Here is a 12,411-nt window from a genome sequence, read left to right as displayed (position 1 = left end):
TCGAACCCCCGCTCAGCCAAACATTTTAAAAAAAAATCGTAAGGTAGAGTTTGGATTCGCAAGGCAGAGTTTTGAAGGCAATATTTTGGCCTGAAAGAAAACTCTGCCTTAAGGCAAAATTTTGGCCTGAAGGCAAAACTCTGCCTTAAGGTCTGCAACAGAGTTTTGCATGGGCAGAGTTTTGAAGGCAAAATGCTGTCTTGCGAATCCAGACATCTGCCTTGCGAAAATTCCTTTTTTTTTTTTTTTTACTGAACTGGGGTTTGAATCCAGAACCTCGGGATATTAGATGAAGGGCAAAAATTAAAGACCACTAATTTGAAGAGCAAAAATTAAAGAACACCCCGAATGAAGGGCAATCCGCGCAAAAAAAAAAATCTCACTCCACTTTATTTGCACCGAAATTTGGGTAGATATAGAAATTTAGAATGATTAATCCATTTGGCCTAATCACTGCATTATCCCCGCTTTACAACATTATACCATGGGGTTGTTGGGTGGGTGGGGGTGTGGGGGTGGGGGAGATTGTACGTAATGTATCAACAAAGTGTATAAAAGGTGTTTATAACACAAATGTGGGCTAAATCTGTCACGACCCGACTAGGGACCGTGACGGGTACCCGGGGCTAACCACCGAGCACCGCTCGTACTATTACTTCTTAGGCTTATTTAACAATCACTTATCCGATTCATGCTCAATTTTATAATAAAACCTGTTTCCATTTAGAAACAACACGTTTTATACACATGAGCCCTTAGGCTAGCAAAATGATATAATATATATACATACATAATGACCATGCCACGAAACCACGCGACCCACGTCGAGTATCTACGAGCCTCTAAGAGATGACATCTACAATTGTACACAAAAGAATCATCATAGGAACCTCCGGGACAATGGAGGGCTTTCAGTCAACTAGCAGCCTCTAAGAATCCGGAGCAAGATCTTCTCCCTGTCTACCTGTGGGCATGAACACAACGTCCAAAGAAAACGGACGTCAGTACGAATATTGTACTGAGTATGCAAGGCAGGAATGAAATAAACAAACTTAATAGAAAGATCATGAGTCAGGGGACAATGATATAACCTGCACAAGTGTCATAGGCAATCGTATTACGTTCATATCTCACATTTTACATAATCATAGTATACATGTTATCACATCTCATACATCATCACGTACATCATCATGTACATCATCACATCATAATCTGTATCGTCACTCGCGTCCGGGTAACCCTCATATGCCGCCCACTAGTGGTGATCATGCCCGGCCCTCTCGGCTCGGTGTAAACATAGCAGCCCGCATTAGCGGTGACATGCCCGGCCATGTAGGCGCGGTGGAATCATACGCAGCCCGCATTAGCGGTGACATGCCCGGCCATATAGGCGCGGTGGAAATCTTATCATCACAACATCAATCATAACACATCATTATTATACATCTCATGTCATAGCATCGTGTTATCATTTCTTAGTGTTCCATGTATCCCATAGTTATATTACAAGTTAGCATTATTCATCATCTTATTGTCATAGCATATATTAGCATTAAGAGCATACATTAGGCTTTAAGACAACCACACTATGTCGGGGTGACGTAAGGTCGTGAACCCTCGATTGTCTTATGGACATTCATGAGTATCATGCCTCGCCTTGAAGGAAATAAAGCATAAGGCGAGTGTTAACAATAATAACATCATTAGCATGTAGGAATATCGTGTCACAAGTCCTTGAATTTTTATACTCTAGCTCATTGTCACTATTATCATGCTTATAGACGATTCCATATATGGAAGGACTCATAAGCGTCATCTTATAGAAGAATTGTGGAAAACTTGAAGGACTCATAAGCGTCATCTTATAGAAGAATTGTGGAAAACATGAAGGATTCATGCCTTTTGGAAGAAGAGTTAAGCCTCACATACCTTTCTCGTTTAAGCAATTTAGCGTTTGCTTATTCTCCTTCAATGTCACGCCTCTACCTTCAAAAAGAGGATTTGTACGATCGTTAGTTAACCAACTATAAGAACGCACTACTATTTCTAAAGAAAATTAGGCAGCACTTCCTTTGTTTATACTACTTTTCCCGTATTCCATATCAACTCCCAATCACCCACAGTAACAATCACAATATAGCAAATCACAATTATCATTCATATACAATGGCCATGATCCACCATTTCTCTTCATTTTTCCCCACATTTATGGTTTTGGGTTCGCTATCGTATTTTCCCATGTATAACACTTATCTCATGGTCTACATGTCATTTATAACATATTCATACTCACAACACACTAACATTCATCATTCAATTCAACTACCACTTACTCATGACACTATTCACTCTTGAATGACCCATTTGCTATGTTTTTCTACAATTCGGGTATCTTAACCTTCCAATACCTTAAACAACATGAAATGGTCATGAAACTTACCTTGGATGATGGTTGAACGAGTCTTGAGTGGATTTTCTCCTCTAGCAACAAAACCCTATCTCACCTCTTTTGGTTTTCTTTGATGAAGATGAAGTTTACTTTGGTTTCACACTCTTGTTTTCATGAACTTGGTGTTGTTGATCTTAGCTCCCCTTGGATTTCTCTTGTAGTGGAAGAGTGGAGAGTCTTCTAGATGGTTCTTGAAGAGTGGAGAGTGAATGAAATGAAAAATGAAATGAAAGAGTCCCTTATATTAAAATACCAAAAGCTGGCCGACCATCTTTATACGAACCAACATACGGTCCGTATAATATTTACTGACCGTATGTTGGGACCGTATATTTGGTCCAGTGAACCTTGGTGTTCTGGGCTGGATCTACGGACTGGACATACGGTCCGTATATATTATACGGCCAGTATGTCTGGCCGTATGTTGTCCAGTTCTCCGGAACTTGTTTTCGTCAACTCGTTTGATCTTCGATCCTTATGGAACCTTCTTAAAACTTGTTTAACACTTCAATACCCATCTAAAGGACGTTATTGCTTATCCCTAAGACCTCATTATGCCATCACCAAATCGTTGTTTGTTATTCTTATCCGATACACAACGTATGATTCATTTTCCTTAGCAACTTTCTTTCCTTGCATTGTATGCCTTTAGAATCTCGTCGAGGGTCATCTAATACTCTTTATTACTCATCAAAACATCGCATACGCTACGCTCTTGGTTAGCTTATTCACTGTACATATACGGGGGATTTTCCAAGGTGTAACAAAATCGAAGTTGATACACAGAGTATGAGCTACGTTGCATAAGTACTTTAAAAAATAGACAAAGCGTAATTTTCCAAAAAATTAAACGATAGCATTTGTATTGAATACAGTTATGTTTCAAAAAACAAACCAAAATGTATTTAAAAAAAAATAAAAAAAAATCCAAAAGTTAGTCTTCGATCACTTATAAGTAAGACCCGTATTCCCTAGAAGTACTTTCTCATCAACCAATTGAAAACGCTGTCTTTTTTCTAATTAAAATGGCTTAATAAATATATACTTTGCCAGTTTAATTAATTAATTAATATATATATATATATATAGTTTGCCCCCAAGCTTATAGCTAAATCCTTTTGGTACACCCCTTTCTTCGTGAAAAATCATATTTTTCGAATATGTGTAATACATGAGTTTCCATTCCAAATCCTAGAGTTTTTGAAGTTCATCAGTTTCCAATCCAAATTCTAGGGTTATGAAGGTTAAAACTAGTTTTAATCATGAAGATAAACTCATAGTTAGGTTTGGAACCATTACCTTTGTTACATCCCGTATTTTTGAACGTCGAATTATTTGTAAGCTGAGGTGGGGCCCACACGTCAAGATTTTTTTTTTTGGGACATGTGACAAATTATATGAATCACATATGTGAAGTTAAACACAACTCAAGAAGGACCCTTGGGCCAAATCAAAGTGGAAGTCCTCCAAACGAATATTTTTAAGAAAACGTTTTCGGGTGACCTGACTTTGGGGGGCAAAAACGGTATTATATGTTTGGAATTTGGAAAAATACCAAGAATTAGAAGTTGTAGATAATTGAATTATCTTTCCAACCATAGGTCGTGGGTTCCCAGGTGACGTCGGTACAAGGAGATATGGACGTTTTAAGGTCGAAAGGTCAGTGGGCTAGGCCCAACTCGGGACCAACCGAGTTGGCCCAAAAAAATGAAAAGAAAAATTTAGGCCCAAGGTGAGAGGGTGGCCGGCCATACCTGGTCCAAGCCCACCAAATTAATTAATTTCCATGTGGCAAATTAATTATAAAGGGATCATTATCCCTTAGATGATTCAAGAAACTTAGAAGGAGAAAGAACAAACAAAACAAGAGCAAAAAAAAGGGCCATTTCGGGTTTGGCCATAGAAAATTCACCCCTCCAAATCTTCCTCCAAAAATTATTTTCTTGTGGTATTCCTACTAATTTAAGGGTCCTTTACAACTTGGTGTAATTGTTTTGGAAGAAGGAGCACTTATTTCTTCAAGTTGACAACTTGTTCAAGTGAAGGAGTTGTAGAAAAAGGTAAGAATCAATTTCTTTTTCTTATGTTATGAAGGTTTGTTTATGTTGTGGTATGTGGAAATGAGTAGAAATTATGGAAATAAGGAAGTTTGCAAAGTGGGTATGTATATATATATGTAGCCATGAGTGTATATATGTTGTATACATATATGAGTTGAATTTTATGTTGTATTAGTTGTGGTTATGGTGAAAATTATATTGGGAATGAAAGTTGAATGAATTTTGGTTGAAGTTGGAATGTAGAAGATTATGTCACTTTAGAATGATTTTGTGATATTATGGAAATGAAGTTGTTAAGATGTGAATTATGATTATGGTTGATGAAATTGGAAGATGGAAATATGTTATGAATATGTAGGTTGAAGATTTGAAGTTTTGGGTGAATTATGTTTTGGTGGAAAGTTTGTATATTTTGTATATCTTGTGAATATTTCGTAGAAATGATATGAAATATTTCCAAATTATATTGTGATGATCTAGATTAATGATGAATGTGAAACCATTGAGATTAGTTTGGAAATTGAAGTTGAAATGAAGGTTATGACATTATGTTGGAAAGATAGCTAGTTAAGTTATATTGTGTTTATAGTGATTGTTGTTGTTGTTGATGTTGTTGTTGGGTTGTTGTTGATTGTTTTGGCCGAGTTAAATTCTCGGGGATGCTATATGTATAGGGGAGATGCTGCCCAAATTTCTGTAGGCAATTATGAATAAAGATTGAATACTTAAAGATTGGAAATTGAGAATTGGTAAATGTGACCAATTGCAGATTTTGGGCGAAACGGGAATTGAATTTGGAAAGGCGTAAAGAGCATATAAGGTATGTAAAGCTATCCCGATTCTTCTCTTGGCATGTCCTAGATGTACTAGGCTTGGATTTACGCCTCGGGGAATATTCTGTCCATCGGAATCCGCGTTTGAAATCGTCGCTTTTTCATTCAATAGAATTGAATTCCTTAAGTATGCTTTGATGAAAAATTATGAAATTTTTTCCCAAATTGCTTACGAAGTTATGGAATGTCCTAGAACCTTTGTAGGTGACCCCATAAGCTTAAAAATACGTAATTTGAGCCCACCGCTTCATTGGTCCCGAGGTGGGCCCACTATTTCCAATTTTACCCTTTATGTGTCTATGACTTGTCTTCGAGCGTTTTCGTTAGAGATACTCTAACTACTCCTTTATCTACTAAATAAAAACTATTTTAAATATTTCATTAAGTCTTATAAATTGTTTTGAATCTTGAAAACGATCTCGGATAGATTATGCCTCCGTAACCCGTTATGACATCTAAATTTACTTACTATGTTTCCGTCCGATTTCATTGATTTGATTTGACATTCGATATGCCTCATTGAGTCTCTGGAAATATATATATGGTATTTTTAGTGCATTTAGTTTCTCACTACTCCGTTCGTGGATGCCTCAATGTTTCCCCCACTGAGCCCGGGCCAGGATATGTTGTCAAGCGTGATCCTTTGCATTGTTCGCCGTGCCTCGATGTGAGGGGGCAGGTATACGCGTACATGGGTTTGTGGAGTATGCTGTGCCATGTACGCTTGTTCTGATATGATTTGCTATGGCCATCTGATATGACATATTATGTTACAGGGTTATGCCCCTGTTCTGATTCTTCTGTGTTGTGGCACCAGCGTCGGGAGGGTGGCCACGTTCTGTCTGCCGAGTCCCTTGGCAGGGGCCGGATTTCATGTGACATATGTTTCTGTACACACTCTGCATGTTTTGAAAATATGTATCTGATACTTTGGGTTTTCTATTTACTTTCTGTACGTTCTGTACCAGTTATGATTTTGTTTCTGTAATTCAGGCTTTGCATATTCAGTACATATTTCGTACTGACCCCCTTTCTTCGGGGGCTGCGTTTTCATGCCGCGCAGGTACCGACGACAGGTTTGCTGATCCGTCCGCTTAGGATCTTATTCTGCTATTTTGGAGCGCTCCTTTATCCGGAGCCTATATTTTGGTACAATCTTCTGCTATTGTATATATGTACGCTATTCAGGGGTACGACGGGGCCCTGTCCCATCTTATGATTCTGTTATGTTCTGTAGAGGTCTGTAGACAGACTTGTGTGGGTTCTGTATATGTTTTGGGTTGTTATGATCGGTGATGGCCTTATCGGCCTCTACGTGCAAAATCTGTTCATCTGTGATATTTAGTAGCGCCAACTAACCTTTATATTAATATATTTTGATAATATGTTGGTTTGGGTTATTGGGTACGTTTGGGTGTCCAGCACGGACACTAGTCGCGGCCTACGGGGTTGGGTCGTGACAAAAGTGGTATCAGAGCGGTTCGTCCTCGGAACGTCTACAGACCGTGTCTAGTAGAGTCTTGTTTATCGGTGTGTTGTGCACCACACCTATAAACAGGAAGCTACAGGACATTTAGGGTGTTTCTTTTTTTGAAATCTTAGATCGTGCAATAGAGCTGTGCTATTAGGATGATTCTGTCCTGATCCGTTGTTGTTTTTCTTTCAGTGATGCCTCCGAAAAAGGCGACGGCTGCCCAGAAGAAAAAGGGCGTGGTAGGAGAGACCAGCCGGGCTCAGAAGGGTACTCGGACCCTTGCTCAGATGATGCGTGATATTGCGTCCCGGCCAGCAGACTCTGCTACGTCTTCATCATCAGAGGAGTCTGGGGCAGCTCCACCAGTAGCTCCAGAGGTTCCAGTACCTGAGCCTCCAGCTCCACAGCCAGGGGCTGAGGATCGGGCTATGAGAGATGCGGTCCAGTTGTTGACCAGACTGGTAGCAGGGCAGGTTCATAGGCACGGACTTGGGGATGGTCGTGCAGACAGACGTGACAGTTCGAGAGCTCGTGAGTTCCTGACCTGTAATCCTCCAGAGTTCTTCGGGACAAAGCCCGAGGAGGATCCTGAGGAGTTTATCAGGAAGATGCGGCGCACGTTACATTTGATTAAGGCATCTGCGACAGAGTCAGTGGAGTTGGCTTCGTACCGGTTGTATGATGTAGCAGCAAATTGGTACGAGTCTTGGGAGTTAGCCAGAGGCGTTGGTGCTCCCCCAGCAGTCTGGGATGAGTTTTCTGAGGCTTTTCTTAGCCATTTTCTGCCTCCGGAGTTACGGCGGGCCAGGGCTGACAGATTCTTATTGCTTAGACAGAGGGGCTGCAGTGTTCGAGAGTACAGTATGGAGTTCGACTCATTGGCCCGATATGCACCTGCTGTGGTAGCTACTATGGCTGACAGGATGCACAGGTATATTATGGGGCTGGACCGTTATTTTGTCGACAGTTGCTTGGTATTGGCCGCTCAGCCCGATATGGATATTGCCCGGATTCAGGCGCACGCTCAGGGCATGGAGGACCGGCACAGGGGTCATCAGCCCGATAGGAGTCAGGATCGGAGACAGCCCAAGAGGGCCAGATCATCTGGGTATTTTGAGGAATTTCGGAGTGGGCAGCCTCAGCAGCAGCAGCAGTCTAGCAGGCATTCTTCCCAGCCAGCACAGAGCACACCTCCGCAGTTCTCAGGCAGGAGATTTGATAGCCCAGGGTATTTAGGAGCAGGCCAGAGCTCCGGGGTTTCAGGTTCGCGGGTAGACAGGAGTTCCGGTCAGACGAGGCCACCCAGGCCTCAGTGTTCTTATTGTGGGAGATACCACCCTGGAGAGTGCTACCGTGCTACAGGTGCTTGTTATTCTTGTGGCCGTCAGGGCCATACTGTGAGAGAGTGTCCGTATAAGGGTAATTTGGGAGGTGCAGCGCAGCCTACCGGATCAGTCGCTGGGTCATCGTCTCCTTCGATAGCCATGCGCCCTGCGGGGCAGGGTACGTCGACATCAGCAGGCCGCGGCAGAGGTAGTGGCGGGGCTCCCAGTTCAAGCGGTCCTTCGAACCGCATCTATGCCTTGACTAGTCGACAGGACCCGGAGGCGCTACCAAACGCGGATACAGGTATACTAATGTCTTTTTCGAAATATAAGTGTATTGAAAGATCTAGCCTCTACTTTGTGATATATTTTCCCCAAAATGCTTACAAGACCCTATAAGATTAATTTAACATTCGAGGACGAATGTTCTAAAGGGGGGGAGGATGTTACATCCCGTATTTTTGAACGTCGAATTATTTGTAAGCTGAGGTGGGGCCCACACGTCAAGATTTTTTTTTTTGGGACATGTGACAAATTATATGAATCACATATGTGAAGTTAAACACAACTCAAGAAGGACCCTTGGGCCAAATCAAAGTGGAAGTCCTCCAAACGAATATTTTTAAGAAAACGTTTTCGGGTGACCTGACTTTGGGGGGCAAAAACGGTATTATATGTTTGGAATTTGGAAAAATACCAAGAATTAGAAGTTGTAGATAATTGAATTATCTTTCCAACCATAGGTCGTGGGTTCCCAGGTGACGTCGGTACAAGGAGATATGGACGTTTTAAGGTCGAAAGGTCAGTGGGCTAGGCCCAACTCGGGACCAACCGAGTTGGCCCAAAAAAATGAAAAGAAAAATTTAGGCCCAAGGTGAGAGGGTGGCCGGCCATACCTGGTCCAAGCCCACCAAATTAATTAATTTCCATGTGGCAAATTAATTATAAAGGGATCATTATCCCTTAGATGATTCAAGAAACTTAGAAGGAGAAAGAACAAACAAAACAAGAGCAAAAAAAAGGGCCATTTCGGGTTTGGCCATAGAAAATTCACCCCTCCAAATCTTCCTCCAAAAATTATTTTCTTGTGGTATTCCTACTAATTTAAGGGTCCTTTACAACTTGGTGTAATTGTTTTGGAAGAAGGAGCACTTATTTCTTCAAGTTGACAACTTGTTCAAGTGAAGGAGTTGTAGAAAAAGGTAAGAATCAATTTCTTTTTCTTATGTTATGAAGGTTTGTTTATGTTGTGGTATGTGGAAATGAGTAGAAATTATGGAAATAAGGAAGTTTGCAAAGTGGGTATGTATATATATATGTAGCCATGAGTGTATATATGTTGTATACATATATGAGTTGAATTTTATGTTGTATTAGTTGTGGTTATGGTGAAAATTATATTGGGAATGAAAGTTGAATGAATTTTGGTTGAAGTTGGAATGTAGAAGATTATGTCACTTTAGAATGATTTTGTGATATTATGGAAATGAAGTTGTTAAGATGTGAATTATGATTATGGTTGATGAAATTGGAAGATGGAAATATGTTATGAATATGTAGGTTGAAGATTTGAAGTTTTGGGTGAATTATGTTTTGGTGGAAAGTTTGTATATTTTGTATATCTTGTGAATATTTCGTAGAAATGATATGAAATATTTCCAAATTATATTGTGATGATCTAGATTAATGATGAATGTGAAACCATTGAGATTAGTTTGGAAATTGAAGTTGAAATGAAGGTTATGACATTATGTTGGAAAGATAGCTAGTTAAGTTATATTGTGTTTATAGTGATTGTTGTTGTTGTTGATGTTGTTGTTGGGTTGTTGTTGATTGTTTTGGCCGAGTTAAATTCTCGGGGATGCTATATGTATAGGGGAGATGCTGCCCAAATTTCTGTAGGCAATTATGAATAAAGATTGAATACTTAAAGATTGGAAATTGAGAATTGGTAAATGTGACCAATTGCAGATTTTGGGCGAAACGGGAATTGAATTTGGAAAGGCGTAAAGAGCATATAAGGTATGTAAAGCTATCCCGATTCTTCTCTTGGCATGTCCTAGATGTACTAGGCTTGGATTTACGCCTCGGGGAATATTCTGTCCATCGGAATCCGCGTTTGAAATCGTCGCTTTTTCATTCAATAGAATTGAATTCCTTAAGTATGCTTTGATGAAAAATTATGAAATTTTTTCCCAAATTGCTTACGAAGTTATGGAATGTCCTAGAACCTTTGTAGGTGACCCCATAAGCTTAAAAATACGTAATTTGAGCCCACCGCTTCATTGGTCCCGAGGTGGGCCCACTATTTCCAATTTTACCCTTTATGTGTCTATGACTTGTCTTCGAGCGTTTTCGTTAGAGATACTCTAACTACTCCTTTATCTACTAAATAAAAACTATTTTAAATATTTCATTAAGTCTTATAAATTGTTTTGAATCTTGAAAACGATCTCGGATAGATTATGCCTCCGTAACCCGTTATGACATCTAAATTTACTTACTATGTTTCCGTCCGATTTCATTGATTTGATTTGACATTCGATATGCCTCATTGAGTCTCTGGAAATATATATATGGTATTTTTAGTGCATTTAGTTTCTCACTACTCCGTTCGTGGATGCCTCAATGTTTCCCCCACTGAGCCCGGGCCAGGATATGTTGTCAAGCGTGATCCTTTGCATTGTTCGCCGTGCCTCGATGTGAGGGGGCAGGTATACGCGTACATGGGTTTGTGGAGTATGCTGTGCCATGTACGCTTGTTCTGATATGATTTGCTATGGCCATCTGATATGACATATTATGTTACAGGGTTATGCCCCTGTTCTGATTCTTCTGTGTTGTGGCACCAGCGTCGGGAGGGTGGCCACGTTCTGTCTGCCGAGTCCCTTGGCAGGGGCCGGATTTCATGTGACATATGTTTCTGTACACACTCTGCATGTTTTGAAAATATGTATCTGATACTTTGGGTTTTCTATTTACTTTCTGTACGTTCTGTACCAGTTATGATTTTGTTTCTGTAATTCAGGCTTTGCATATTCAGTACATATTTCGTACTGACCCCCTTTCTTCGGGGGCTGCGTTTTCATGCCGCGCAGGTACCGACGACAGGTTTGCTGATCCGTCCGCTTAGGATCTTATTCTGCTATTTTGGAGCGCTCCTTTATCCGGAGCCTATATTTTGGTACAATCTTCTGCTATTGTATATATGTACGCTATTCAGGGGTACGACGGGGCCCTGTCCCATCTTATGATTCTGTTATGTTCTGTAGAGGTCTGTAGACAGACTTGTGTGGGTTCTGTATATGTTTTGGGTTGTTATGATCGGTGATGGCCTTATCGGCCTCTACGTGCAAAATCTGTTCATCTGTGATATTTAGTAGCGCCAACTAACCTTTATATTAATATATTTTGATAATATGTTGGTTTGGGTTATTGGGTACGTTTGGGTGTCCAGCACGGACACTAGTCGCGGCCTACGGGGTTGGGTCGTGACAACCTTAATGATATATGAAGATCCCACTTCAAAACTTAGTCAAACCCAAAAGTTCCTTACCCCAAAAGTTTCAAAAATTGCTCCAAATTTTCGTTGTTGGTATTTATATACTGCTCTATATATTACTCGGATTCGCTAAAAATGTCAAGGAGCGTGTATGGGATTTTCTAAAAATAGTGCATTTTAGAGGATTTGCTACAGGTGCGGTAACATATTTGGAGAGTCCGAGCAATATAGTTGATACTCACCATAATTGAAGAATTTCTTACCTACCCCCCCCCCCCCCCCCAAGCATTCCAACCTCGTACCAGCTCCAACTTTCGACCTAGGCCGGAATACAAGAAAGAGAGGCAACAGAGAAGGGAGGCATCTGGAAACTTCCCGGGCTATCAGTTTTAGTTCCAGAAGTTGATAAGGATGAATCAGTTAAAGGGACCCATAACTTGCTTGCTGAAAATAATTTGATTGAAACTGATAATGGTTCAAGTAATGCTTATGTGCAACTTAGTGGATAAGATGACACCTTTGCAATTGGGAAGTCAATCCTCTCCCCTCTAGGAAGGAGTCTAGATAGTTTGTTTTGATGTTCTTTCTGTTATCCGGGTTATTCTAGAGTTGTAATCCAGATTTTATTTGCTTGTTTTAATGTCCAAAACCCTTCTATCATTTTGTTTAATAAAAAAAGAGTTTTTGTTTTGTCATTTCCGAGTATATTTTCTTTTGTACAACAATTCTTTTCAAGCTGGTTCTAGTGACATGCATGCGGAATTA

The 12,411-nt window shown here is 40.3% G+C and overlaps 1 protein-coding gene across 10 annotated transcripts; it reads left to right on the top strand.

Annotated features, from left to right (window-relative positions):
• The first annotated feature begins 3,761 nt into the window (after positions 1–3,761).
• Positions 3,762–11,562, top strand: LOC132627335 (uncharacterized). 10 transcript variants are annotated; one of them, XR_009577840.1, is made up of 5 exons: positions 3,762–5,332; positions 6,409–8,448; positions 9,291–9,346; positions 10,116–10,166; positions 11,243–11,562. XR_009577840.1 is itself a non-coding variant. In XM_060342624.1 (4 exons), the coding sequence occupies exons 2-3, from the start codon at positions 7,014–7,016 to the stop codon at positions 10,136–10,138; spliced, it is 1,458 nt and encodes a 485-aa protein (XP_060198607.1). In that variant the 5' UTR covers positions 3,762–5,332; positions 6,409–7,013; the 3' UTR covers positions 10,139–10,166; positions 11,243–11,562. The 10 variants fall into 10 exon arrangements, 7 of the variants coding, with proteins under 7 accessions (XP_060198607.1, XP_060198608.1, XP_060198605.1 ...); XR_009577839.1 differs by having other exon boundaries at positions 6,409–9,346; XM_060342624.1 differs by lacking the exon at positions 9,291–9,346.
• The last annotated feature ends 849 nt before the right edge of the window (positions 11,563–12,411 follow it).

This window comes from Lycium barbarum, chromosome 2, assembly GCF_019175385.1.
Source record: "Lycium barbarum isolate Lr01 chromosome 2, ASM1917538v2, whole genome shotgun sequence".
NCBI lineage: Eukaryota > Viridiplantae > Streptophyta > Magnoliopsida > Solanales > Solanaceae > Lycium > Lycium barbarum.
Note: the sequence above shows the minus strand (reverse complement) of the source record. Positions and strands in the feature narration are given on the sequence as shown.

What these genes read in the sequence shown, in the direction of transcription:
- LOC132627335 (XM_060342620.1), top strand. Translation starts at nt 7,014, where the DNA reads ATGCCTCCGAAAAAGGCGACGGCTGCCCAGAAGAAAAAGGGCGTGGTA.